Source organism: Orcinus orca, chromosome 7, assembly GCF_937001465.1.
Source record: "Orcinus orca chromosome 7, mOrcOrc1.1, whole genome shotgun sequence".
Classification (NCBI taxonomy): domain Eukaryota; kingdom Metazoa; phylum Chordata; class Mammalia; order Artiodactyla; family Delphinidae; genus Orcinus; species Orcinus orca.
In genome coordinates, this window is record NC_064565.1 from 63,824,914 (window position 1) to 63,850,919 (window position 26,006).

The window sequence follows — 26,006 nt, forward strand, 5'->3', positions numbered from 1 at the left end:
GGTCTCGGCCCGTGCTTCTGCGCCTTTTCTGGCTCTGGAAGTGTAGGCTCATCGGCCGCGTCCGCGGAATGAGCCAAGGCCCCAAACTGTGGTGGTGGTGAAGAGGAGTGTTCCTCGGGGTGACCAGCCTGGTCTGTGAGCTGGAGCCTCTCACCTTAGGGCCGGAGCCTGCGCTGTGCCACAACGTAATTGCCTCCCCGGGGAGGGGAAGAGCGGCGCTTCCGACTAGGCTGCGCCTTGCCCGGGTGCTTGAGGATGCGGAGTACCGGGCGCGGCCGGGGAGCTAGGCGAGCCCTGGGCCTTTGATACTCCACGGCTGCCTCCGGAGACGCCCGTAAGAGAGGCAGCCTCTAAAATTTCCGATCCCCGGACCAGCCTGATGGAAGGCTGGGCCAGGGTCAGAGGTCGTGGGGGAAGAGACTCTCAGCGCTCGCATCCCACTGCCGGCGGCCAGGCTGGAGCTAGGTCACTCCCGAGCCGCGGGATGGGGGCTTTCCTTCCGCCCCATACCCACCCTTGTCTGCCCAAGGGAAGGGACCGCGAGATCCCACGTCTCCTGCCCCTCCTCCCAGCCCCCAGGCCTGGCTGCGCTCCGGGGCTGGATGGCGTGAAAGTTTCAGCCTCAATCAGTACAATCTTCCCTCGGGGTCACGTGAACAAATATGCTCGCATTTGAAGGCAGCGTCTGTATTTGCCGACTATGAGGGGGTTTCCGGGGCTCTCTTCAAATCCAGAAAGGGCCACATTCCGAAAGGAAAACAAACGCCGAGCTCTGGGGGGCCTGGGAGGGCTGGGCAGGAACCCAGGAGTGGGTGGGGGCGCGGGTGGCAGCCGCTCTGGGCCTGGGAGCGGACAGGCGGGCGGGTGGACCGACGGTCGTGCAGCGCAGGCAAAGCCGGCGCGGGGACTACGAACTCGTTCTTCCTGCGTTTATTGGTAGCTGAACCTCAGTCTGGTTCCGTTCTACCGGGAATTCCGTATGCTCGGGTATATGGCCGAGTCTTCGAGCGCGCAAGACCAGGGTTGGGACAGTGTTGTCTGCAGACAAAGGGGGAAGGCTAGCTCTGCCCCCCACTGGCGCCCACTGTGAGGCCGAGGACACCAGGTTTATGATAAATTAGGATCCAGGTAAGCAATTGCATGACAAAATGAAATCTTCGGGCACGGGGCTACTTGCTGCCCTGAGTGGGATACTAAATATGATTTATTTTGTGTAATCTGTGATTTTGATGATTGCCATTGGTGAGGCAGCACTCGTAGACCTAAATACACTTCTACATATACATCCAGGACGGTGATTGATCGTAAGGAGGTGAGCTTTGTGGAGATGCTTCCCGCCTACCCAAAGGTTAGAAGGACACACTACCTTGCCAGGCTGGGAGGGTGGCCGGTGGCATTGTGGGGGGAGGTGGCAGTTTGAGGAGAGGGCCGGTGAGGAGGGTGGGGGCTGGAGGAGGTATTTTGGGGGTAAATGTACAGTTATGAGAACGGGTTGAAAATGAAATGAATAAAAAGAAACTTTTTTTTACACTGTCACTGCCAAAGTAAGATGGAGCATCATATTAATTCCATGTCTTGAGCCGCCTGGCTGGGTGCAGGCAGGTTGATTTATACGTATTTAAAAGAAACTCTGTGGCCAGCCAGCTCCCTGCATTGTTCTGGGAGTTAGCTCCACATACGTATGCCTTTATCTCTTGCTGTTGGCTTAATATTTTTTTCTTGCGAGGTTAAAGTGCTATTCCATCTTCTCCCCCAAATTCAGTAGAACCCCCAAACTACCCAAAAGAGTTTGGGAGGCTCCTCCCCCTCACTAATTTGGTTTTTGACTGCGATAGTGGCAGAGAAAAGGTTTAGGGCTTCTGGGTCCTTCGCCTCAAAGAACCCCAAATGAAAACTAAATCATATTTTGGTTCCTGCATCCCAGACATCCTTTTGTTTATTGTGTCCTGTGGCTCCTGGATGTGGGAGGACAGGACAGGTCATCCTGGGTCTTTCCCCGGGGCCAAAGCTTGAAAAAGCCGCTCCATGAGTTGGAGTGAGCGTCTCCATGCTCCTGGGAGCCGCAGGGCAAGGCCAGACTGGGCCTCTGTGGGGAAGGGACCCAGAAAGCAAGGCGCACTCCCTTAGCCTAGGTTGGGACGGGCCCCAGCCGGAGAGGGACCGACTTCCAGGGGTGTTGCCATCAAAGGAGAGCAGTAAAGTTGTTTTGTCAGTCTCCAGCGCTTGGCTCCATCAGAACTTAAAGTCGCTGGACATTTTTCTTCTCTCGCTGCCTTGGAGCTGCGCGCCTGCCAACTTAGTCAGCTGAATCCAATTACTGCGAGCAGCATTTCATTTGGCCCCATGGAGCACTCACTTATAACTTCCCCGAAAATTTCAATAATCTGCACCAAGGCTCCCTATTCAAAAGACTTTTCCTGGTGGGGGATGGGGTCTAGGGCCAGGTCTGCTAGGAACCAGCTCTTCCTTGACAGCTCTCAGACGGCTCTCCCTCCCGTTTGCTCACCCAGTTCCTGGCTGTGGAAAGGGTACTTGAGGCTGGTGGCTCAGAGCCAGCCGGATAAAGCCTGCGATTCTGGGCAAGCAGAAGGCTGAAGCTGGTTGGGACCGTGCTGGGTGCTGGGTGCTGGGTGGGCTGGGGAAAGAGCGCGGGAGAAGATGGTGGGGGCTCTGGGTAGCCCAACTTTGGCCACCTTGGGGTCCTCTTTACTTTCCCCTTCCCAAGCCTCCTGCGCCCAGAGTGCACCGAGCACCCCAGAACCCCCCGGGAGCAAACTTACCCTGTTCCTCCGCGGCTGGGAAAAAAAAAATCTAGCTACAGCCACGGGGGAATCACGGCACCGGGTGGCCTCCCAATTTAGCCCTTCTTCTGAGGGGAAGCTCCTAATTTTAAAGAACTCTTTTTTCCCAAATAAATAAATAACCAAGCGGTGAAAGTTGACGTCCGCTCACGTGAATGTATCATATAAAGTGGCTTCGGGACCCGCTGATCCGGTCCGGGGGCATGGGTGCATCGTGCTTCCACCGAGCAGCCCTCCGGGCCGGCTCGGTGGAGTGGGGCCCCTGGGTCTGGGGCTGGCTGGGGAGCTGAAGCCCGGGCGCGATGTTAGGAGCCCTACCGGTACGGGATCTCTCCGAGGCGCTTCCGTTGGGTGTTCATTAAGGGGTGAGTTATTGCCGCCTGAGCCAAAGGTCACTTCAAAGGCTTATGGCTGCGCGCTCTGGTCTTTAGAAGGGCCCTGAACGCTTTGTGTGGGGCTTTCCCGGGCGCAGTTTGGTGTTTGCAAACTACTGAGTCGACTAATTGGCACAGGGCAGATGCAAGAGGGGGGATTGCGTCTCTCCTTTCACCTGACCGGGGCGGGCACCCACTGAGCGCAGGCAGTGGTGGGCAGCTTGGTCTGTTTTGGGGTGAGGTGGAAGGGATGTTTGCGTCTTAGGCGGTTTGCAGCCCAAACTCGACCCAGTTGTGGGCAGCCCAGGCCAGGAATGTGGTGGGTACCTACTGGAATAAAATAAACTGAGGGAAATCATCGGAGATATAACGTACAAACCAAGAAATAACACCCAGCTCCCTCTTCACTGTGGCTGCCTGCGGGAGCCTTGACTAGGACCCACCCAGGCCCATCTACATGTCCACCCTCCTTTTCTGGTGCCCTGTGCTATAGCTTCCCTCCCATCCCAGTACTGCACAGTCCCTCCCTTTAGCTCCTAAGAGGGGTGGGCTTGGCCTGGGGGATTGGGGAACCTGGGGCGTTTAGGGCTTGTTTGGAGTAGGAGAGGAAATGGCTTCCCTGTGCCTCTGACCCACTTGGCTCACCCCCTGCGGAGGCTCTGGCCCTTCCCTACTGTCCTGCCTCCCCCTTCTCCCATCCAGTCAAGGATTTTGGTGTTAAAAGCCACCTGCTCCCCAGGAGCCAACTGAGTCTCCTTTCTGCCAGTAAGAAGGTGCCTGGAGTGGCTGCGGACACCATGTAAAATAGTGACATTGATTATGACACCCTTAAAGGGAGTAATGAGTCTCTGCATGTGTTTGTAAGAAAGAACTGGCTGCCACTGAGAGTTTTCCATTTTGTTCCAGATCACCTCAACAGAATAGACTATCAAAAGGAACCCGAAGAGCCTTCAAAGAGTTAGAAACAAAATTCGAAAAATCTCTCTCTCACACACACACATACATTGTGGTGAGTGGTATGATTTTTAAAAATAATTTCCACTACATTTCCATTTGTCCTGCAACTCAAGGTAGCCATCTCAGGATTCATACATCAAGACATAAAACAAAGGGCGGCTTTGAAGTGGATCACCTCAGTGTGAACTGCCGCCGGTTACATGATAACCGATCATCGGCCTTCAAATTTATGGCGCTTTAATGGGGTGAGCCCAGTGCCTTAAATGCAGGGCGTATTACATATTAAGTTATCTGGGCTAAATAAGAGTGATTTAGAAGGCGCGTCCAGGGCTTCCCATAGGGCAGAAGAGCTCTGGCTGAGAGATCGGGAGAATGTGGGCAGAAAGCTACCTCAGCTCTGCGGTAAATACATCCCGTTCTGAGCAAACCCGAAAAGGAGTAGTTTCGAAATGAAATCCCGAGGTAGTAAAGCCCACAGAGAGGGAAGAATCGTTGCTAGGTTCCAGTGAATTAATGGGGATGCCCAGCAATATTGGTGTCCGCCAGAAAGAGATCTGTGGGTTTCCAACGCCCTGATTTAGGCAAAACAGAGAGAGGAACCGAGGCCAGCTCGAACCTTAGGAAAAATTGAGAGGAACAGAAGCAACCGTTACTCCAACGCCTCCCCCTTCTCTTTCAAGGCGCACGGTCTAACTCTACCAGTCCGGGATTTACGACGATCGCGGCGCTAGTCACAGCCCAGCGACTGCAGCCGTCTCTCTCCCCAGTCCCCTCGGCCTTTCCGCCGCCACCGCGGGCGGCGGGCGAACAGCGCGGGGCCGGCCTCCGCGTGTCCGGCGAGCCTCCCGGCCTCCCGAGACCGCGGAGGGCGGCAGGTCTTCGGCCCCCGGCCAGGCTACGCACGTCCCGTCCCGCGTCCGGCCGCCGAGCAGAGCTGCTCCGAGAGGCCGGTACCGGCCACTTTATATAATCCCCCGGCTCGTGGGGCGCGGGGCCGGGAAAAGTGCGGAGCAGGGAATTCTTTTGCTGCGCTTCCTCCTACGCGGAGCCTGTTTTCCACTTCTGAAAAGTGCCAGGCCTTGGGAAGTGTTTTTCTTTTCATTCCTTACTGAAGCGTTTACTGCAGCCGTGCTCGCAGTCATAAATTTTGCTACAAACCACAATGACAGGTGCATTGATATGCACCGTGAGAGCTCCAGCTGCTTAATAACTCCGTCCCCCGGCCGCTGTGAGCGCCTTTTATTTATTCGGTATCATATTTAGGTATTGATCCCGGGCAGAATTAAGTGCAGTCAGTGAGCAAGCATCAGGGTTCGGCTGATTCGGAGGCGCGGCGGGTGCGGCGGGCCACCACGGCCCGGGGAACGGGCGGTGGTCGCTCCGAGGCCGCCTTCCTTCCGGCTGGGAACCGTTTGGCCTTGCATTCCCGGCCTGCGGTTGGGCCTCGGAGCTGAGCTGGGCAACTTCCCGGGACCACGAGAAAGAACCAGCCAAACCCCGTTTGGTGCCCCTTCCCCAGGAGGAGCCGGGGATGGCGCCGGCGGGGTTCTGGGGAGGCTGCCTCGACCGGTGTTCCGGGCGGGGGGGGGGCCGGGGGGGGCTGGTTGTAGGGTGGGAGCAGGATTGGGAGGTAGAGGGCAGGAGGAGAGGAAAGGGCAGCTGAGGACTTCGAAAACCGCCCCTCCCCCTACGCGAGTTAGTCTTCACCCCAAGGCATTTGGGTCGGGGGCCCAAATGAGCAGAGGTACCAAAGGGCGAGAAAAGAAAGCCTTAAAAGGGGGGGGGGGATCGAAAAGATGAGCCACTGAACAGTTGACCATTGTCCAAGTGATTTATGACCCGTTCCTGCTTCTTAGGTTCAAGCAGAGTTCACAAGGAGTAGCGATTTCTGGAAAGAAATAAGCTTTTTTTAAAAAAAAACCAGTTTTGTAACAATATCCTCAGGTTCTGTTTTAGGAAAGGTGACTTCTTTGGGGCTCTACATTTTGGGGTGGGGGAGAGGCTGCAAAGCCCTTTTCAGTGAGGAGAGAGCTACTGCCCTCGCCTCTGGGAAGATGGACATTTGGGTGGTGGATCATCACTGAGTGACCCTTGAAATTCCTTAAGACAATGAAAACAGAAGTGGGAGAACAGACTCTGCTTATTCATGGAGCTGCCCAGTAGTTGCACTTTTGAGGTACATGCACAGAGGTTTGTCTAAGAATATGCCATGGGAACAACTATATATGTAAAGCTATCTGTTTCAAAGACTTGGTCAGTTCCTAAAGAAGCTATTTTAATGTGACTGGTCTACCTATCAAGATAAACTTGGTCATCCTGGGAGGCAAGAGGGGGGATGTTTTGCTTGCACTGCTGTAAATGGAGTGACAGAAACAGCAGCGAGTTCTGGTGGTCTGAATGTCAAATGTGACCATTTTGACATCCAGAGGGACCAAGGTTTAAGACTGGAAGCAGGATCCCAGAAAAGTCCAGAGATTTAACCAAACTCGGAGTACATGTAGTCCTTTGGCCTGTGGGCAAATACATACAAATATTAGTCACAGGATGAGGATGTAGCTGTCCATTTAATATGCAGTAACTTTAATAGTCAGAGAATGATACAGAAAATGAATGAAAGATTAAGACCAGCTTTGTTTGGTAGATATCCTAATTACATAAGTTTAAGAACAACAATAGAAACTATTCCTAAAACATTACATCCTAGTATTCTGTTATTCCATTGAGAAGGGTCTTTCTCTTATCAAGATTAATGGCATATTCGCTTTTATTTGAAAACAAAATGGGCAACTCTACTACCAAATAAAGGCTAATATGAAGAATTTAAAAAATTGCGTTAGGCTGTTTGGTGAAAGTGTAGGGGAAATGAGTAAACGGAGGAGTGGTTTTAGTACTAGTGGTCAAATCCATTAGGCTACATAAGTTGTCTAGATAATGTGGTCCATCATGATGTCCCTGATGGAAACCAGGGAGTTTGGGGGAAGGAAAGCTGCCTGAAAGATGAGATCAAGAATTCAGACCTGGGAGCTGACCTATGAGTTTTCTTTATCAAGCAGATGAAAGTGGTTGAATGGTATTAGTTATACTTTAACTCATTAGGGGCTTTCAGGAGAAGAGGGGGGTGGGTGAGAAGGTAAGCCCCCCATCAAGAGTCAGAGGACACAAAAGCGGTAGAATTTTTCTTAGTTTTTTTTTTTTTCTTTTTCTAATTCTGGGTCCATTCATCATGCCAAGAGAGGTTCTCTCATTGGTTGTAGATTGGGTGGGAGGTGGGGTGGAATGGATGATCCAGAGCAGAGGTCAATAGTAGTATCTATTTATACAATGGATGCAGGATTAAAATGATAGAGTTATAACATAAAGCATTTTTCATTCGCCCATGCTCCATGCATTTCAAATTCTAAATCTCTTCACTCATTTCCAGTGGTATCCATTTAAAAGTAGTGGAGGAAAAAGTTAAGCATCTAGAAAAATGTAGACCAAAGAGAAGAAACTTTTCTAGCCTCAAAATAAGTTTGGGAGTCTTTAAGTCCTCTTCTTGGCTTTTATCTCCTAGTAGATTTCACAGTGCTGACCCATGAGCTAACCGGCCAATTCTCACCCAGTCACCGGAGAGTGGACTATCTGCATCTCTGTGAAAGATGCTGTGATTTTGAAACCAGGTGGGGGAGATACTTTTTTTGAGAGCTCTGGCTTTTCTGAGTGTTATAGGACTTTCTTTTGCCCATCAAAACCCTGGGATGACCTAATGACTGACTGATCCATTCACTCATTCACTCATTCAACAAGCATTTACTGCACTTACTACATGTGGTGCGCTGGGCTGGATGTTAGGAATACGCAGGTGAATAAGACACAGTCCCTTCCTGCAAAAAGCTCAGAGTCTAGTGGGAGAATCAGTCATTAAAATGCATCAGGCCATAAATGCTCTTCTATGTAGTTTCAAAGGCTAAATTGACAATATTGGAGAAAGAAAATTGTATCTGGAAAAAAAAAAAGCCCCTTCCCTTGGATAAAGGAAACTCTTTTTTTGTGTTTATGAGAAATTCCTTCTGACTTTTCCAAGGGTTCAAATAAGTTGAACTTTATAAAATCTCAGATCCTCCTACTATTAAGTTGGTGGGAAGCAGAGAGCCTGGGCTAGTCCTTCTATACTGACTGGTCTTGCCAATGACAGTCCCTCTGGGGCCTCTCATTTTTCTTCTTTGCAGGTTGTCTGGAGCCTGGAGCTGCCCCAGCTCTCTCAGGATTTGGCAGACATTGGAGGTGGTGGTGAAGGAGACAGTGGTGGTCAATGTTATTTGAGCAGGGTCAGCAGGCCCCGGAGCTTCCTGAGTACACGATGCAGAAGGCTGCTTACTATGAAAGCCCAGGACTCTTCGGAGGCTATGGCTACAGCAAAGCTGCTGACACTTATGGCTATAGTGCCCCCCATCAGCCTTATCCACCCCCTGCTGCTGCCAACTCCCTGGACACTGATTACCCGGGCTCTGCCTGCTCCATCCAGAGCTCTGCACCTCTGCCAGCCCCAGCCCACAAGGGGGCTGAACTCAATGGAAGCTGCATGAGGCCTGGCACTGGGAACAGTCAGGGAGGTGGGGGTGGCAGCCAGCCTCCTGGTCTGAACTCAGAGCAGCAGCCACCACCACCCCCTCCTCCCCCACCAGCCCTGCCCCCATCCTCGCCCACCAACCCTGGAGGTGGAGTACCTGCCAAGAAGGCCAAGGGTGGGCCCACTGCTTCTGGCTCCTCAGCCACCATCAGCAAGCAGATCTTTCCCTGGATGAAAGAGTCCCGACAGAACTCCAAGCAGAAGAACAGCTGTGCCACTGCAGGTAGCTCTCTGAGGGGGCTCATGCCTGGGCTAAGTCCCCCAGACTGACCCCAAGAGACTAGCTCGCCCAGGAATTAAGAGGCTCAGGGCTGGAAGGGCAACTTTGGAGGCCATATGTGTAAACTCCTCATGCAGAAAAAAAGGTTTTTTTTTTGGCTGCGCTGCGCAGTTTGAGGGATCTCAGTTTCCTGACCAGGGATTGCAGAGATTGAACCCGGGCCACGGCAGTGAAAGTGCCGAATCCTAACCACTAGACCACCAGGGAACTCCCTGTTCTTTCTTTATAGTGTCTCTGATTGTGGTCATATCCTTACAGTGACAGGGTGCTCATGTCCATTCCAGGCTGCTGGCATCATTGCTGGACATGTCTCAGAGTTACTCATAGACAGCTCTTCCTTATACTGCCCTAGTATCTGCTCTCCTGGGCTGCTGGTCATAACTCAACTCCTTCTTCCACCAACAGCTCTTCAAAACTTGAAGACAGATACTATGATCCCCAAATCCAGGTGGTTATGTAGCTCATATCACATGATTCCCACTCGCTTAAATTAATAAGAACTAAAGTCTATGGAATGCTATGTTAAGAACCATGTTAAGCGCTTTACAAACGTTGTCTAATTTCATTTTCCAAAGAACGCTTTGAGGTAGGTATATGACAAAACACCCATCAGGAAACTGTTAGAGATAAGTCACTTGCCCAAGATAACAAAACTACAAAATGGCACACCTGGGGAATTCTCTGGCGGTTCAGTGGTTAGGACTCCTCACTTTCACTGCCGAGGGCACAGGTTCAATCCCTGGTTGGGGAACTAAGATCCCGCAAGCTGTGAGGCCTGGCGACCCCCACCCCCACCCCCGCCCAAACAATAAAAACAAGAACAACAAAAAACAAAACCAAAAAAACCCCAAATTACACACCGGAATCCAACCAGGGTCTGCAAAGAATAACCATGGGACTCTACTTAGCCCACCCCAGCTCAGTTCTCCCCATCCCATTAAATCCCTAATGTGGAAGCACAGATCCTAAGGGAAGAGGATGTACTCTGAAACAGGAGCAGCCTTGGGTTTTTCTCCCTGGAAAAGGAGACCCTGGAGTTGAGAATATTTCCCGTAGGTCCATTTAGGGGGTGTGGAAGAAGACAGGTAGGGCCCGGAGCTCTGAGGCCTTCTGCCTCTCTGTGCTCAGCCTGTTTGGTTCCTGAACTTTTCTGGCCTTGTGCTCTCTGATGTACTTTATCTTCAGGTAGATGAACTTGCTCCCAGACTCAGGGCTAGCTTGAGGCCTGGGATGTAGTTAGCTTGTTGTCAGCTCTCTGGTTTGCCTGCTGCTCTGTGGGGCTGCTGCTCGTAGGGGGACGTGTCTTCAAGTCTTTAAGTTCCTTCTCCTTCTGCCCCTCCTTCTCAGCTGCACACCCAGGCCCTCCCTCCCAGGAGAAATCCATTTGTCTTCCCAGGGAGGGAGTGGACAAGCTGCTGAGAGGTGGCAGGGGTGGTGGAAACCAGGGCTGAGGCTGCTGCTCCTAGCATTGCAGTATTCAAAATACGCCCAGTCTGGTCTTGGATCCTCTAAAACTCTGGGGCTGTAATTTTATGGTTTGTCACCTCCCTGCATTTGGGTACTGAGCTCATGGGTACAGCTGAGCTGGAGTGAGGTGCCAGGATCTCCACCCTCATTCGGTGCTTGGGGTGCTTTGCCCAGGAGCCAGACTCTGAGCAAGGCAGTTTGGGGCTGCCTCCAACCGCACCCCCCCAACCCCTTTCCCAGCTGTAGAGGCTGGAAGGACTGTTCAAAAAAGTCTGGCCCTGCTTTGACAGGGGGGAAGGCCTTACCAGCTGCTACTAGTCTCTCATTAAACTCCTCCTCAGCCTTTGGGACGAGATGATGGGCTAGGCTGAAGGGGAGGGGGTGGGCAGAATGAGTTGGACTTCAGAAGGCAGATGGGAGTTTCAGGTGCCACTGATAGGTAGGCCTGGGGCCTTTGAGTTCTTGGAATCTCTTGGAATCTCACCTCTCAAACGCCCCTCCCCCACTCCATCCGTGATTAAGGTGGTGGGAGGGAGGGAGGAAGAGGCAGGAGCCTGGGAAGCACCTCTCTCTGGCCCAGGGTGTCCCCACCTCTCCCGCTCAGCGTCCCCTCTCTCTCCCTCCTTGCCCAGGAGAGAGCTGCGAGGACAAGAGCCCACCGGGCCCAGCGTCCAAGCGGGTGCGCACGGCGTACACAAGTGCACAGCTGGTGGAGCTGGAGAAGGAATTCCACTTCAACCGCTACTTGTGCCGGCCACGCCGCGTGGAGATGGCCAACCTGCTGAACCTCACCGAGCGGCAGATCAAGATCTGGTTCCAGAACCGGCGCATGAAGTACAAGAAGGACCAGAAGGCCAAGGGTATCCTGCACTCGCCGGCCGGTCAGTCCCCGGAGCGCAGCCCGCCGCTCGGCGGCGCCGCGGGCCACGTGGCCTACTCGGGCCAGCTGCCACCCGTGCCCGGCTTGGCCTACGACGCGCCTTCGCCGCCCGCCTTCGCCAAATCTCAGCCCAACATGTACGGCCTGGCTGCCTACACGGCGCCGCTCAGCAGCTGCCTGCCGCAGCAGAAGCGCTACGCGGCGCCCGAATTCGAGCCCCACCCCATGGCGAGCAACGGCGGCGGCTTCGCCAGCGCCAACCTGCAGGGCAGCCCGGTGTACGTGGGCGGCAACTTCGTCGACTCCATGGCGCCCGCATCCGGGCCCGTCTTCAACCTGGGCCACCTCTCGCACCCATCTTCAGCCAGCGTGGACTACAGTTGCGCCGCGCAGATTCCCGGCAATCACCACCACGGACCGTGTGACCCTCATCCCACCTACACAGATCTCTCGGCCCACCACTCGTCTCAGGGACGCCTGCCCGAGGCCCCCAAACTGACGCATCTGTAGCAGCGGCCACCGGCCCGAACTCGCGGCGCGATTACCTCTTTTGCTTGGGTGGCGGGGGTGGCGGGCGGGGCCCGCGGGGCAGCTCGGTGACCCCCGCCCTCGCTCAGGCCCGGTCGCTGTCTTCCGGTCTCGGGCCAACAGCGGCCGAGGCGCAGGCGTCTGGGCCTCCTCTCCAGGCTCGCCCTGCTTTGGGTGACTCGCCATAAATCAGCCGCAAGGATTCTCCTCTGTAAGCCTGACAGTGCCACATAACTGCGGACCGAGGGACTCTAATCTGGTAATGGTGTCCCGAAGGTAAGTCTGAGATCCGTCGGCGACGCGCCCTGCAGAGGGTCCAGAACCCGGCGAGTCCGGGCATGGCCCGCGTCTAGTTTAGTTGCGGAGACCTTAATTTATATGCTTCTTCCCGTCCCGTAAGGATTGCATCGGACTCAACGATCTGTATTTATTATTTGAAGCGAGTCATTTCGTTTTCCTGATTATTTATCCTCGTCTTAATGTATTTATGTGTATATCTGTAGAATTCTCCAGCCGAGCTTAGGAACGCGCTCCCAGGCCGCGGGGGCCACATTTCACCTCTTTAGTCCCCTTGGTCTGAACTAGTTGAGAGAGTAGTTTTGAACAGTTGTAACCGTGGCTGGTGTGTGTAGTTGATGTAAAGGATTAGGACCGCAAATTGTCCTTCACGGGTAGAGTCAGGCGGCCCCATGGCGTGGCATGACACCCGTTATTCTCTTCCCAATAGCCACAGCCCTCGCCACTCGACACAGTTTATTGATTTCAAATTGTCTGGTACTATTTGAACAAATATTTAAAATAAAAAATTTTCTCAGTCTTAAGTGTATCTGTGTTAATCACGCACACTTGCAAGTAGATCACTTTATCTTGCGCACAATCCCGGTGGAAGGCCCCCCAGTAGGCTGACACTTTGAAATATTTTTTCCACTTATTTGGAATCCAGTACACAAACTGGTTCTGGGGATACTTGATTACCTTCCAACTATTGACTTTAGGTTGTGTGTGTGTGGGGGGAATATTTGAGGATGCAAACCTAGAAATGTTTTGTGTGGGATGACCTGGGTAGGGTGTTTCACTGCTGCCTGTTTTGCTCTTTCTATTGCCCTCTTTCTAGACACAAATCCACTTTTTTAGATTGCACTTACATTGGGGAGGCCAGAGCTCACTTTTCTGTACTAAGTAGTAAAAAATAAACTTTGAAAGAAAACTGACAATCAAAGACACAAGAGAAGTCATAAGAAGAACTGAGTTATGAAAAAGCTAAGATGCAGAAAAAGAAATAATCATTTGAAGCCATGCACCTAAGCTTTTTCTCTAGGAAATTCTGTCACGATTTTTTCCTTATAGAAGTCAGTAGTTCATTTCTCAAGAAGACAAACGTTCCCCGTGATGTAAAGTAATAAAAGTTTCATTAATGGAACATAACAAGTATAAACACTTTGTTCACTCCTGCTTCTTTGGACAAAATGGGCAAAATGTCTTCGAGGATTTATAACCATTTTGTAAATATTAGTGTGGTTTTAGCTGGGGCGCACTACTTACCCCCGCTTCTCTAGAAGGAGGCACTCGGAGAACGCCTTCAGATAAGGTTCAATTCTTTTGTATTTCAGCAAAGTGGGCCCACGCATCTCTATTTGGTTTGACAAATAATGCAACTCCTACTACATCCCCGGTGACACGAGGTGACATTCCTATTGTGTGGAAATAATTTAACTTCTGATCTTCCGGTGGAACAACAATCGTTTCTATTTGGATGTTTGTGTTTCGCTAAATAGTGATGGCTGAAAATAATATTTAGTTTTCTTGTTCCTCTGTGCTGTTTTTAAAATGGCATGTTAGATTGGGGGGTGGGAGGGGATTATCCTTTTTGCTAAATTTCACTTCATCCGAGCAGGTTTAAAGTATACATGTTGTAGAAGTGTATCAACAGAATAAATGACTTCAACCGAAGGGATATTTTACCCACTTTCAAGGCTTAAAATTGTTTTTCTGTGAAATTTGCATCCATAGGCAGAATTTCTAATTGTCTTGTAAGAAATTATTTTTTAAAGCTATTAGGGAAATCAAAGAAGAGCTTGCTGCCTTGCAGGGATTACAACAACCCTTCTTAACTGGCTAAATATTAAACAGATGAATTGTCAGGCTGTTTAGATTCCGCCCGGTTTTCCCTCATCTCCTCTTCCCACCATAAATAATAAAAATACATAATGCATCATGGCTCCAGGCGTTTTCCAGCGCGGTGTGTTACCGCAGGAGTATCTGCTGAGTCTGCGGGTGTCTGCAAGGCCCCAAGTGTCATCTGCGGCTTAGCGTTTCATGGATTAGATTTTAAACGGTGTCTAGCCCGGCTGACATAGCCTCCTCTCACACTCGGGCTGAAAGAAGCGCGGGGTTGGGGGCTCCCTCTTCAGGCAGCCGCAGCCGCCCCTCGCTAGTGGGGTGGGAGTTCTCTTGGGACAAACCTGCGGTCCTCTCTCACCTCTGGAGAAAGGTTCCCTGAAGCTTCTGAGAGCCGCTCGGATGGATCCGTTCCTGCCACTGGCGTGAGCGTCATAGGATAGCCACACTCGGTGGCTCCCGGCGCGAGTGCGGGCGGCGGCGAATCTGGGGAGGGCGCTTCCTGCGCGGCCGCCGACCAGGGCGAGAGCGGGGGCCCGCGCACGGCCATTTAAAACTTCATAAATTATAAACAAGCCGCCTTGGCCTTCGCCATAAATTCTGCTGCTTTTGAGCCTGCAATTAGTGTTAGGAAGCACCGGAGTCTAAACACAACCAAACGCCCTCTGAAGGGCTCCAATGCCCGAGGTTGCAAACGTTTATTTCCCAGTGCCACCCCCTCCGCACCCCGAGGTTTGCACACAGTCGCCTCCTCCCCCGCCACCACCGGCGGTGTACACCCGGCTGGCTTCCCGCTCTGCGAGGGAAGGTCACAATAGCTGCTCTATCGGCGAAGGCGCCCGCCTCCTCCCTCCCGGGTCTCGGAAAAGCAGAGAAAGAAGACTGGGGGAGGGGAGCCCTGGGCCCGGCCTGGCGCTCCGGGTCCAGGCCTCTCCTTCTCCCGGAGCGGACTGCAGCGGGAAGGGGCAAGTTTGCAGCGGAAGGAAACCGCCATCCCAGACCGAGGCTTCTTCCCGGGAGCGGCGCGCGGGGGGCCGTGGGGAGCTCACCACGGCCTCGAGGCTGCTGGCCTCTCGCTACCGGGCGCTGGGTCCAGGGCGCCTGGAGCAGCGGGTCTTCCGGGAGCGGCGGCGCCATTGTACGCGCGGCTTCCCACGGGCCCCGCGGCGGGGAGGCCGCACAAAGGCGGCGCGGGGGCCGACACCGGCAGGTGGTGAGGGGCCCGCCTCTCTCCGGGCCTTGGGCTCCAGGAGGTTTTTACCTCGTCTGCGCAAGGGGAGGAAATGGCTGTCTGGCTGTGGCCGTGGCCAGCTCTGCCTTTGTCCTACAGAGAACGCTTTGAGGGAGGTGGGATCAGGGAGTTTGTGGGGGAGTCTCCTGGGACCTGAAGAAAGGGCTCGGGGCCTCAAGCCCAGGCCCACGTATGGGGGGTGGCGGTCATTCGGGAGCCCCTGGTTGCTCCGTCGAGGCAGTCAAACGTGAATTAAAGCAGCGCTGAGGTGAGGTAGCTGGAATGGCCAGCTGCAAAATGGGAGGTGGGGTGGGAAAAGATTTCGGCCGAGGGAGAGCCTGCCCTGGCTACGAGGAGAAACTCAGGACCCAGCCTGAGTGGAGTCAGAATACCCAACTGAGCTAGCCAGGGGGGTGGGGAAGTTGCCGAGGAAAGGCCTGAAGAGTAGTCCTGGCCCCTGGAAAGGTGGCAAGAAAGGGCGACTACACATTCTACCTCCTGGCTTTCAGACCTCAGCCTTATCCAGCGACCTGACAGAGAAGAATCCGCCTCTGATGGAATCATTAAGTTAACCCTCCATTTGTACCATTTCTTTGTACAGGCGTTCAGATGAGAGAGGGAGAGAATACAGAGCAAGTGCTTTCCCCTTGGAGCAACCCAAGCCTAGTCTCTATCAGAGACACATCAGCCAAATTAGTTTCCCAGGCCCCGGAGGGAGGCTGCTAACCTTGCTGAAAAGGAGTTTTTGAATTTCTATCTGTAAGGAGTATTAAAAAATAGTGATTAACTATACTAGCTACTCGTCCCTTCTCCCTCCCCCATTCTGTACCAGCCAACTGACCCTTGAGTGAAGTGATCTTCTCAGCCAGCAGGCTTGGGAGCCTAGGCTCCCCATCTGTTGAGGTTTTTCATTAGGGAGGGTGAAGAGGATATGTGTGTGGGTGTATGTTTGAATAACAAAGAAGAAACCCAACATTCTAATAAAAAGTGTTTCTCTGCTTGACCTGGGGGAGCCAGAAGCTTGTTTACACCATGAATATTCAAGGAACAGTCACAGGCCTGTTTTGACTTTATCCTGAGAATTAGTTGAAACTTCCTCCTATAGACAAGAATGGGTTAATCCCAGTTAGATCCAGGAAGGTCCTCTTCATCTGGCAACTCTTGGCCTTACTCTGCTCCTTCTTTCAGAAACTGTAAGAAAAGAATAGGGCGAACAGAAGTTTATATTAAATAAAAATAAAAAGAGAGAAGTCTCCAGTCCCCACAGGCCTACAGCCTGATTACTTCAGGGCACTGCAACTTCCCTTAGAGGGGCCTGGGTGAGCAGACCCATCCCTAGACACTTTGGGCACAGGGAGCTGAGGCTGAGTTGCCAGCCACACCCTCATCACCTCTGACTACTGGCTCACTTAGACCTCTCTTGCAGAAGGCTGGGATGGAGAGAAAAAAGATAGGGTAGATGAATCCTCTGTACTTACTACACTGGTGATACTGGTAGTGGAGAGGATCATCACAGAGGATGAAATCTTAGTTATCATTGCTCCCTTGTATTCTACTCCAGCTACAAATGCCCTTATTTTTGGGGCTCAAAGTTGGTTCCCAATGGATTTTTATACCTGGCCCAAAGCCCATGCCTAAACACTTCGCTCAGGTCTCATACTCACCTTGGCAAGTTAGGAAAGTACAAAGACAATTCAAAGACCCACTTTCAGGCCCGGTTCAGCCTGAAGCACAGTGAACAAAAGGTTTCCACACATGCAGGAAGAACCAAGGTAAATAAATGCATGTCCAGTCATTTGCAGTAGCAGAAGCAGGCGAAGGGTCCCCAGGAGATCAGCATGATGGGAGATATGACGGAAGTCTTCTTGTCCCAGGTCTTGTGGCAAAATATCTTGACTGGTTCCTATATCTAGTCTGGATCATTGTTATGGAAGAATAATAACTGGAAAACCATTCGAATAGGATTTTAACATTAGTAAGAGCCCAAGGAGGAGATCTTAATTTAAATGAGGATGCATGGAGAACCCCGATACAAATGCAGTGTTTTTGCTGGGGAAGTGGGGCTAAAACCGGGCCAAGAGGACCTGTTGGACCAGGGCCTTTTTGAAGGATCGGAAAAGAGTGTCCCTGACTTATGAGGAGACAGGGAGAAGGTCTTCTGATGGCTCTATTGTTCAGAGTGCTGCCTTACAAATACCACATCCCTCCCAACTTCCACAAGGGCCCAAGGGCCAAGGGAGCGGGAAACTGGGTCGCTTGGGCTGAGCTCCAGGCAGTGGCAGAGCCACGACTGACCTCCCTCACCCGCGTCTCCTAACCTCTTGGGGCAGCAACGATGCCATCTCCGCCGCCGGCAGAAAACACACAAAGGAGGCCCCCACCCATCCTCGAACCTGGGGACACACTGGGGAGGGGCTGGCGTGGACCCCGAGTCCGAGCACCTCCCACCCCCGCGGGGAACAATAGCCGCCGCCTTCCCGGGGCGGCGGGGCGGTCGCGCTGCACAAAGGCCGGCTCGGCCCGCGCCATGTGACGCACGCTCGATCCCGTCTCCCGGAGGCGGCGCGGCGCGGAGCGGCGGGCGGGTGGGTGTTCCTGATCCACCTGGAACACTTTCTGAGAGACAAACGGTGAGTTAATCACCCAACCGGCTGGCGACCGCGTCCCCCTGGCCCGCGGGGAGGCCGGGGGAGGGGCGGGGGTGAAGGCCTGCTCTGCGTGTGTGTCTAGGGTGGGGGCGGGAGAGGTTAGTCCTATTAAGAGTTCATCAATCACCGGTGTGCACTTTTCGCTCGACAGCGGTCCCTCCTACTTCGGAGCAAGTCCGGGCCAGCTGGGATCCGACCAGAAACCGCAAGCGGAGGAGACACAGGCACGCAGGCTGAGCGCTGAGGGCGCGACCCGCCGCCACGCGCTCTGCCGCGCGAGGCCCGAGGGCACCGCGGCCGCGCGGCCGCCCGCCAGCCCAGCCCGCGGAGCACGCAGGGCGCGCAGGCCCCCCAACTGCCCGGCCCCCAACGCCTCCCAGCCCCGCCTCCCACGCACCTCCCACCGCCCCCCCCCCGACCCCCTTCAACGCTGCTGTCCCCCCAGAAAGGGACAAATCCATCTCTGAAGGCAGGACAAGAAAAATCTCAGTGGGTCGGAAGGTTCTTGCATACACTTTTATTTAAGAGTTTTATACACGATGTCCCGAGGGATCAGAATTAGGGGAGACGCTGAACTAGTTTCGTTCTCTCATTCACCTGCAGGACTATTTGTGTGGGAGGAAGCAGGATGAGACCTCTATTGAACTTGGAACTAAACTTGAATGCCATTTAAAATAACCATAAAAATACATTTAGAACACTAACCACAATGATATGTCTCTTCTCTCTTTTATGGTGTGAGGGAAGGATTGCAGTATTTCTGCTTTGGCTCTTTTGGGTTCATTTTTGAAACACCGTGAAGGAGGAGACTACAAGCGGTGGGGGCGGGGCGGGGGCAGGCTTCAAGTCTTACAGCTGTTCACAGCAGGAAGGCCTGGATGAGCGGGTAGCCCGGGCCTTGTACCCCCTCTTGAGCGGTACCTGTTGTCCTCTCTGTAATAAGTTCTAAGAGAGTTCTGGGCTACCCTCTCTTTAACCTTTGTTCTAAGTGACAACAGATGAGAAGTTTCTCAAGTTAATGTGTTTGCCTCAGCCCATAGGAAAGAGCCCCTGAAGGATAGAAAGTCCCAGATTTCTCTCCCTCCCCTCAGCCCTCTTCTCTCTCACCGTCCTCTTGGGTGGAAAAAACTTGCTCTGGAGGAATGGTCTACTGCCATTTTCCTCAGAAAGATATAAACTGAAGCATTAAGCCTTGCACAGGGTCCTGAACTTCTCAAGCAATTAAAATACAATTAAAATACTCTTGTCCTTGGTTCAGAGTCCTCTCTCCCTTCACCAATAGCTACTGAACAGCTCCTATGTGCACTGTGCTGGGCTCTGGGATACAAAATTGATGTGTACGCCCTTCGATCTACTGGGGGGAGAAAAAGAATTAATCCTAAGACAGTGTGACAGATGCTATAACATAGGTGTGGCCAAAATGTTCCTGGAATAAAGGCTCCACTAACAGTATCGTCGTGTCAAAAAAGGCTTCTCAGAAGAGGTGAATTTGGGTCCCTGAAGTACAGGAGTTTTTTTAGGCCCAGGAAGGAGGGACATACCAGGTGGAGAGAGCAGCACATACAAAAGCAGGGAGGGAAGAAAGAGCAAGGTGTGGACCTAGAACAAGGATAGGAGCTGGAGTGGGGCATCTGGCTGGACAAGAGAGGTTGTGTAAGGGCCATGGAAAGGCGTCTGGACTTAATGTGTAGGCAAGGGAGAGCCACTGAAGGTTTTAAGCTGGGACATGTGGTTACCTATTATCTATATTTGGAAAGCTGACTCTTGGGGATACTATGTCTGAGGGGACAAAGGAGAGATAGCAAGCAAGAAGAACAAAGGAGGAGGCTGCTGCCATCATCAAGCCTAGAGAGGAAGAAACTGAATACGGATGAAGAGGAGAGCATTTAGGAGGAAGAATTCACAGGACTTGGTGATCAATCGGATCAGTGAAAGAGGAGTTGTGGTTATTAATCCCTAGGTTTCGATTCTGACGCCTGAGGGGGTAGTCAGGTCATCCACCAAAACGAACAGTGGAGGGGGAAGAGAAGACTCCATAGGGGAAATGAATGAGTTCAGGTTTAGGTCTCTGTACATTTGTTTCTGCTTTGCTAACTGATACACTGTGTGACCCTAAGAAATTCACTGAATCTTTCTGGCCTTCAGTTTCATCATCAATAAAACAGTCAATAAAGACATCTACTTTGTAAGTTTATCATTAGAGCAGTGTGCGTGTGTGCATGTGTGTGTGTGTACTCCCACACTTAGGTATTATCTTTACCAGGTCCAAGTGAGTGTCCTATATAATGCTAAAACTTAGGGAAAACGTCCTCTTACCCACACCATGATGATCAATACTTAGATCCTGGGTGGCCAGTGAGAAATGTCTCAGGGAAATTAAAAACAACACCCTACTGCTTCCCAGATATTGAATCCAACCTAATGCTTAGGGCTAGGTCAGATCAGATTGCTAATCAGAGTCCCTCAGCTTCCAGAGGGTACTCTCCAGGGGAACATGCAGAAATGTGGTCTTGGTATCAGACCACTAAAGGAGAGGGCTCTTAGCAGATGTCAAAGCTTCTGTGGTTTTTTTAATACCATGTGTCTTTCAGGGAATGCTCTTTGAACCTCCTTAGGCTTCCTTATGGCACAGTGTAGTATAGGAAAGAGTGCTGAACATCTGACTTTGGCCATTTACATTGGATGTGACTACAGTAAATTGTTTATCTTTTTTCTATGTCAGTATTAGCGTTTGTAAAGTAAAATTATAAGAGGATAAAATACGATAAGGAAGAATGACATTTTTGGAGATGCTATAAGGGTAAGTAAAAGGTATTATTTTTCATTGATCAGATTGGCAAAAATAAAAAAAAAGTTTAATATCCCACTGACTTGTCAAAGGTGTGGGGAAACACGAATTTTCATATGCTGCTGGTAGAAGTATAAATTGATTCACTTCTAAAGAGATCAATTTAGCAATATATATCAAAATTGCCAGTGTACATACATTAGACTAAGTAATTTCATGTCTAGGAATTTTTCCAATAGGCAAAAATTTGAACATGTGTTTCTAATACCAAAATGAAAATAAATGCCCATTAATAAGGGACTGGCTAAATAAGTTGTGGTAGATGCATACAATAGAACAGCATAAAATTGTAAAAATAAAGTAGAAAGTTCTGTATGAAATGATCTTCAAGATATAATAGGGGGAAAAGCATGGTGCAGAAGGGTCTTGTAATATGTTATCATTTGTGGAAAAATGCGGGGAGATGTATCTATAACCAAATATATATTTGTCTATAATTGTAAAGGTATAAAGTATTTCTGGAAAGATATACTCATAAAAGTGGTGAAGAAACTCGGAAAATTGTTGTCCATGTGAAGGGGAACTAGGTGGCTGGGGACAGGGGTGGGAGAAGGGCTTTCACTGCACACCATTTTGTACCCTTGAATCTTGAACCATGTAAATTCAAACTTAATACCCTTTATAAAGATAAAGGAGCAAAAAAAAAAAAAAGATCAGTATAATTGACCTGGGTGTACCTATGTGTGTTCACACATGTCCTTATTTGTACTTGCCTATCCAGCTACATTAATCTAGGGACGCCTCTTGTTTTGTCTCCAGGGCCCTGATGCTGATCAAACTGAACAGGAAATGAGGGGATCCTTTACCTTTGCTTGGTGGAGGGTGTGAGGACCCGGGCTCAGTTCTGCCCTTTCTCGCAGGAGCAGCTCAAGGTGGCGCCTCAGAAGTCTGGGGCACAGGTTTAGCAAACAAATGGCAAAGGGAGGGATGCAGGCCTCCCAGTCAGCCCCACTGGCCGTGTGGTGTCCTTGAACACTACTCTGTTGCTCAGCGTGGAGGCCACCACTGTGCACAGGACGGGCTGCCTGACTCCGTCCTCTTTGCACACTGTGGGGATTCAGGAGACCCAAGCTTGTTCCCTCATCTTTTGAAGGATGGCTTTGTCTTTTAAAGTCTGAGTAAATAAAGTAACTTCCCCACTAAAATGAGGGGTTTGATGTCGCTTATCTCTAAGGGGTCTCCTAGCATTGACATCTTATGCTGCTAAAGGTCAATCTCTAGCCAGAGTGAGAGTCACACCTTAGGCCAAGGGACGGTTGGCCCCCTCTGGATCCTGAGGGCTCAAGTGCTCATTCCAGGCAATCTGGGAGACATGGAAGGAAATGAGAGTTGGCTCCTCTCTCTTGAGACCCCCATTCCTACTCCTTCCTTCTTCCCATTGCCTCAGAGCCACTCATCTTTCTCTGAAGGGATTGGGAGAGACAAATCCTTTCTTTCACTTCCTACCCCACTGGCATTCTCAAAGCCAAGTTAGGGAAGTGGCAAGAAGTAAGCTGGGTCTCTTCAAAGCACTATTTTGTCAGCAAAACTTGAGACATTCCTACTGACTACCTTTTAAGGATATTTTCTGGAACTTCAGCCCAGCCAGACTTAAGTTTGACCTTGACATTGACCTCTCTGCCCCTACTACCCAACAGGCTTCTGGACACTTTTCAGGTATAATCCTGCTCCATTTAGCCATGAACTCTCACTTGCTGGTCAAGAATCACCCCTCTCTCCCCACACTGCCCCCCCACCCCCGCTCCTAAAGCAGAAATTTTCAAAGTGTGGTTCCGAAGAACACTGCTTTAGAATCACCCAACAGGCTTATTAAAAAGAAAGACTCCTGAGCCAGACCTAGTAGATTAGAAGCTCAGTGGGGATGCAGGGGAGGCTGAGGAACCTGCACATTTAAACAAGCTTCTCTGGTGATTCCTACCCACCTGGAGTGGTGCCGGGAGCCAATAATCTAAGGATATCCTTTAGCCAATATTGGTCATGGTGAAGACACACCATTCTGTCCATTTTTATTTCTGCCTAACAAACGTTTCTTTTTTTCCCCTTTGAATTTTATTTATTTATTTTATACAGCAGGTTCTTATTAGTTATCTATTTTATACATATTAGCGTATATATGTCAATCCGAGTCTCCCAATTCTTCCCCCCCACCGCCACTCCCCCCCACCCCCGCTTTCCCCTCTTGGTGTCCATATGCCAACAAACGTTTTTCGAATGCCTCCTGTGTGCCAGACACGGGCTTGACCCACAAGTCTTTCACAAAACTCTAGGGAAAGGCACAGCACACTAAACTGTTTTCTTCAGGGAGGGTCACGTTATCAGACTTCAGACAGGTTTTGAATTCCTGTCTTTAGGATCCCGTTCATCCCTACCTCTACCTTCGGATAGAAGGATGCTGCAGAGAGCTGCAAATCTTGCTTAAGAGAAAAGAACCCTCCTTTTTATCCCAACAAGCAAGAGCCTTTCTGTCCTTTGGGGCTGCGGAGCCAAGAGTTTGCATGTGCTCAAGCATCTCCAAGGGATAACACAGTGGGGCTTGTGGAGAGGGATTGTAAGAGGCTTCTTAGGAACAACTGTAAACACACAGAAGACCAGACTGCCACCCTCCATCACTTCTGTCTGCAGAAAAGAAGACTGTTGTTTGAGTGGGAGAGAAAGGTAGTCCTGGGGGGTGGTTAGGGGGTGACTGCTGTGGTGAGTACGATGGGACAGATTTCAAAGCATTCCTACATCAAACACAACCTGGCAATCAGGCCCCTAGGCTGTCACCTCCTGCTGAGAACTCACAGCACCAAGACCCAGCAGGGTAAGTGACCCTCAAGAATCCATGACTCGAACAAGCAATAAAATCAGTAAGACATTTCTTCCATACTCTGTGAACTTCTAGGAGACAAACTTTAAAGTTACCAAAAATATCCTATATTCGTATCTTTATACACACAATTGCCCCAATAATATCTTCCAACATCTCCTTAGAAAATTATAGATTCAGATTTTCCTAGAGTAGATTTATAGTATAGCTAACATGTGCCAGAAATGAATCCCTTGTTCCTTTGGTTTGAGAATATCTTTTTTCTCAGCCTAACCTTCCCCTAACAAAAAAGTTCTTACACAGTAGGTCCTTGGCAAATGTTTATTGAATCTGAGTCTGAGATGATCAGAGTCTTGACTTTCATACTGAGTAAGTCAAGAACCAGCCCAGGAGTGGAGATGTGGCCACTCTGAGCCCCAAGGTGTAGCATATGCCAAAGGCTGGGAGACGAAAGGGAGTAGAGAGAAGGAGGAACAGAATGTAGCTCTCTGCCTGCAGTTATCAGGGAACTGCTACTGGGTCTGAACACATACTGAACACCCCACCCACCCACCCTCACCCACAGTTGTTAAAATAGCACGATTTTTAAAATCTAATTTTTAGATGATTAATTTTAGATGTCCCTTTCAGGACATTCTCTTCTCTCAGCAAAAGCTCAATCTCCAAAATTTCTCTTTGGGGAAATAGTGTGCACAGCTCACTGGTGCACTAAAGTCAATGCTCAACTGTGACATGAAGGACCCAACCTTTGCTCCAAACGCTTAGCATTAAAAACCTGGTCTTTGTTGCAATGAAGGTTGCCAAGGCACCTAGGCTGCCTGTTTTTCCTGAAACCTTAGAGAAAAGGCCCTTAATTTGCTAGGTTTCGGTCAGATTTGCCAAACAATCAGGCTGGGTTTCCTGTCCTACATCCGGGTTTCTGCCAGCTGGTGTCTTTCTCTAGAGACGTTTACAAGGCCACCCTTCCTTCTTGACCCCTTGGGGCCTCTGGACCTAGAAGCTGTGATCAGATGAGTACCATTTGAGAGCGGGGTCTTATAGTTTTGAGACAAGAGTGTGAGAGCTGAGACATTGTGCTGGTAAAAACTGGTAAAAATTAAAGTCTAGCCAGTGGGGGGATGAGGGGGCATTGTGAACTCAGCAGCACCTGACCTGCTGATACTTTTGCAGAAGGGCACAGAAGGAGGACAGTGAAGAAATGCATCTATATGTGACGCCTGAGCTAGCTCTGAAGAGCTCTATCATTTCCCAACCAAGGTGCTAGAGAAGAGCCTTTTTCTCTTTTTAAAAACTATTAAAAAAAACAAACCTATTTAGGACCTTTGTTGTGGGACTGGCTACAGGAGAGAACTGAAGTAGCAATGTCAAGTTTGAAGGGCTATCTTCCAGCCCAGGATTTTATTTCCCAATTAAATCCAAGAACTTCAGCAGTGCAGGAATCCTCGACCTCTTTAGCTTTGTGCTCATTCCTAGCTGTCTACCCTCTACCTACCCTCTCCCCTCCAGGCTCAACCCTCCCCCATCCTGGCTCAACTTCAGCCTCAACACTGGTAACACTTTTGGTGTGGCTCTGTTTATTCACAAGTTCACATCCCTGTAAGGAACTGGCTCCCTGGACTGTAAAAGCTCCTATTTTCCAGACTTCCTCAGACTGGAATTTTAGGCAAGGGCTCAATCGCTCTTTCATGACAAGTGGATCAGTAAAACAATAATAAAACCTCGGTCACCATAACTTAGAGGCTGTAATAGATCAAGTCCTCAAGGGCACTTGAATAAGCCAAAAGTAGACTCTCTATTCACACAGAGTTTTAGGAAACCACCCTCTTTCATTACCGCTGTGTGTAAATAACATTTATTTATTTAATTTGTTATTTGTCCTGGAGCCCCAAAGAGGGAAACATTTAAAAAAATGTTCAAGGAAGTTGGAAGGTTTATCCATGTAAAGCTTGTCTTTGTAACCATTCTACTTTTCATTTCCTGTGCCAATTGCACTTTTATTTCCCGTCTCTCTACACTCAGTAAACAAAACCATATTATCAAGGGAAAGACGTGAGTCCATTAACATTGTGAGACCTCAGATTTCACTCGCAAGAGACGACGCAGCACTTATCTGATGGAACAGAAGCTTTAATTGCTTCGAGGTACAAGGCTCTCCAAACCTCTGAGATCTGACCGGTCCCTGGGAAGCCTTTGCTCCCTGAAGCCAAAGCGCCTCGGAGAAACCGTGCGCAGCAACGGTGCGTGTGCCAACCGCCCAGAGAGCAGCACAACGAGCGTTCCACTCCAAGGGCAGTTTCTTTATTTTACAACCTAGTCAGAGGGGGAGAATCTGCTAAACGTCCCACAAGGCAGAAACTTTCTTCTGTCCAAATCAAACCCCTGGACTCCAATACTCGCCCTTATCATGCCGCCACAAATGGAAGCAATCGAAGAAGCTGCGAAATAACGTGAAAAAT

General features: G+C 50.6%; 2 protein-coding genes and 1 long non-coding RNA gene across 4 annotated transcripts; 2 read left to right on the top strand and 1 right to left on the bottom strand.

Annotated features, from left to right (window-relative positions):
• The first annotated feature begins 8,423 nt into the window (after nucleotides 1–8,423).
• On the top strand, nucleotides 8,424–12,717 carry HOXD3 (homeobox D3). Its single transcript, XM_033423623.2, has 2 exons — nucleotides 8,424–8,964; nucleotides 11,121–12,717. The coding sequence occupies exons 1-2, from the start codon at nucleotides 8,424–8,426 to the stop codon at nucleotides 11,876–11,878; spliced, it is 1,299 nt and encodes a 432-aa protein (XP_033279514.1). The 3' UTR covers nucleotides 11,879–12,717.
• Nucleotides 12,718–14,692: 1,975 nt separating this feature from the next.
• On the top strand, nucleotides 14,693–16,081 carry LOC125964976 (proline-rich protein 18-like). Its single transcript, XM_049712184.1, has 2 exons — nucleotides 14,693–15,227; nucleotides 15,847–16,081. Exons 1-2 carry the CDS (start codon nucleotides 14,693–14,695, stop codon nucleotides 15,969–15,971), a joined length of 660 nt encoding a protein of 219 aa, XP_049568141.1. The 3' UTR covers nucleotides 15,972–16,081.
• Nucleotides 16,082–16,240: 159 nt separating this feature from the next.
• On the bottom strand, nucleotides 16,241–17,698 carry LOC125964952 (uncharacterized). Of its 2 annotated transcripts, none has more exons than XR_007478298.1 (3): nucleotides 17,564–17,698; nucleotides 16,910–17,187; nucleotides 16,241–16,436 (listed from the first exon to the last, which is right to left on the bottom strand). It is a non-coding gene; the product is annotated as an uncharacterized LOC125964952 (long non-coding RNA). The 2 variants fall into 2 exon arrangements; XR_007478299.1 differs by having other exon boundaries at nucleotides 17,541–17,674.
• Nucleotides 17,699–26,006: the final 8,308 nt, after the last annotated feature.

Excerpts from the sequence above, each read along its gene's own strand:
- HOXD3 (XM_033423623.2), top strand. The coding sequence starts at position 8,424 with ATGTTATTTGAGCAGGGTCAGCAGGCCCCGGAGCTTCCTGAGTACACG. Across the intron at positions 8,965-11,120 it reads GAACAGCTGTGCCACTGCAG|GAGAGAGCTGCGAGGACAAG; the intron begins GTAGCTCTCTGA and ends CTCCTTGCCCAG.
- LOC125964976 (XM_049712184.1), top strand. The coding sequence starts at position 14,693 with ATGCCCGAGGTTGCAAACGTTTATTTCCCAGTGCCACCCCCTCCGCAC. Across the intron at positions 15,228-15,846 it reads GGGGCCGACACCGGCAGGTG|GCGTTCAGATGAGAGAGGGA; the intron begins GTGAGGGGCCCG and ends TTCTTTGTACAG.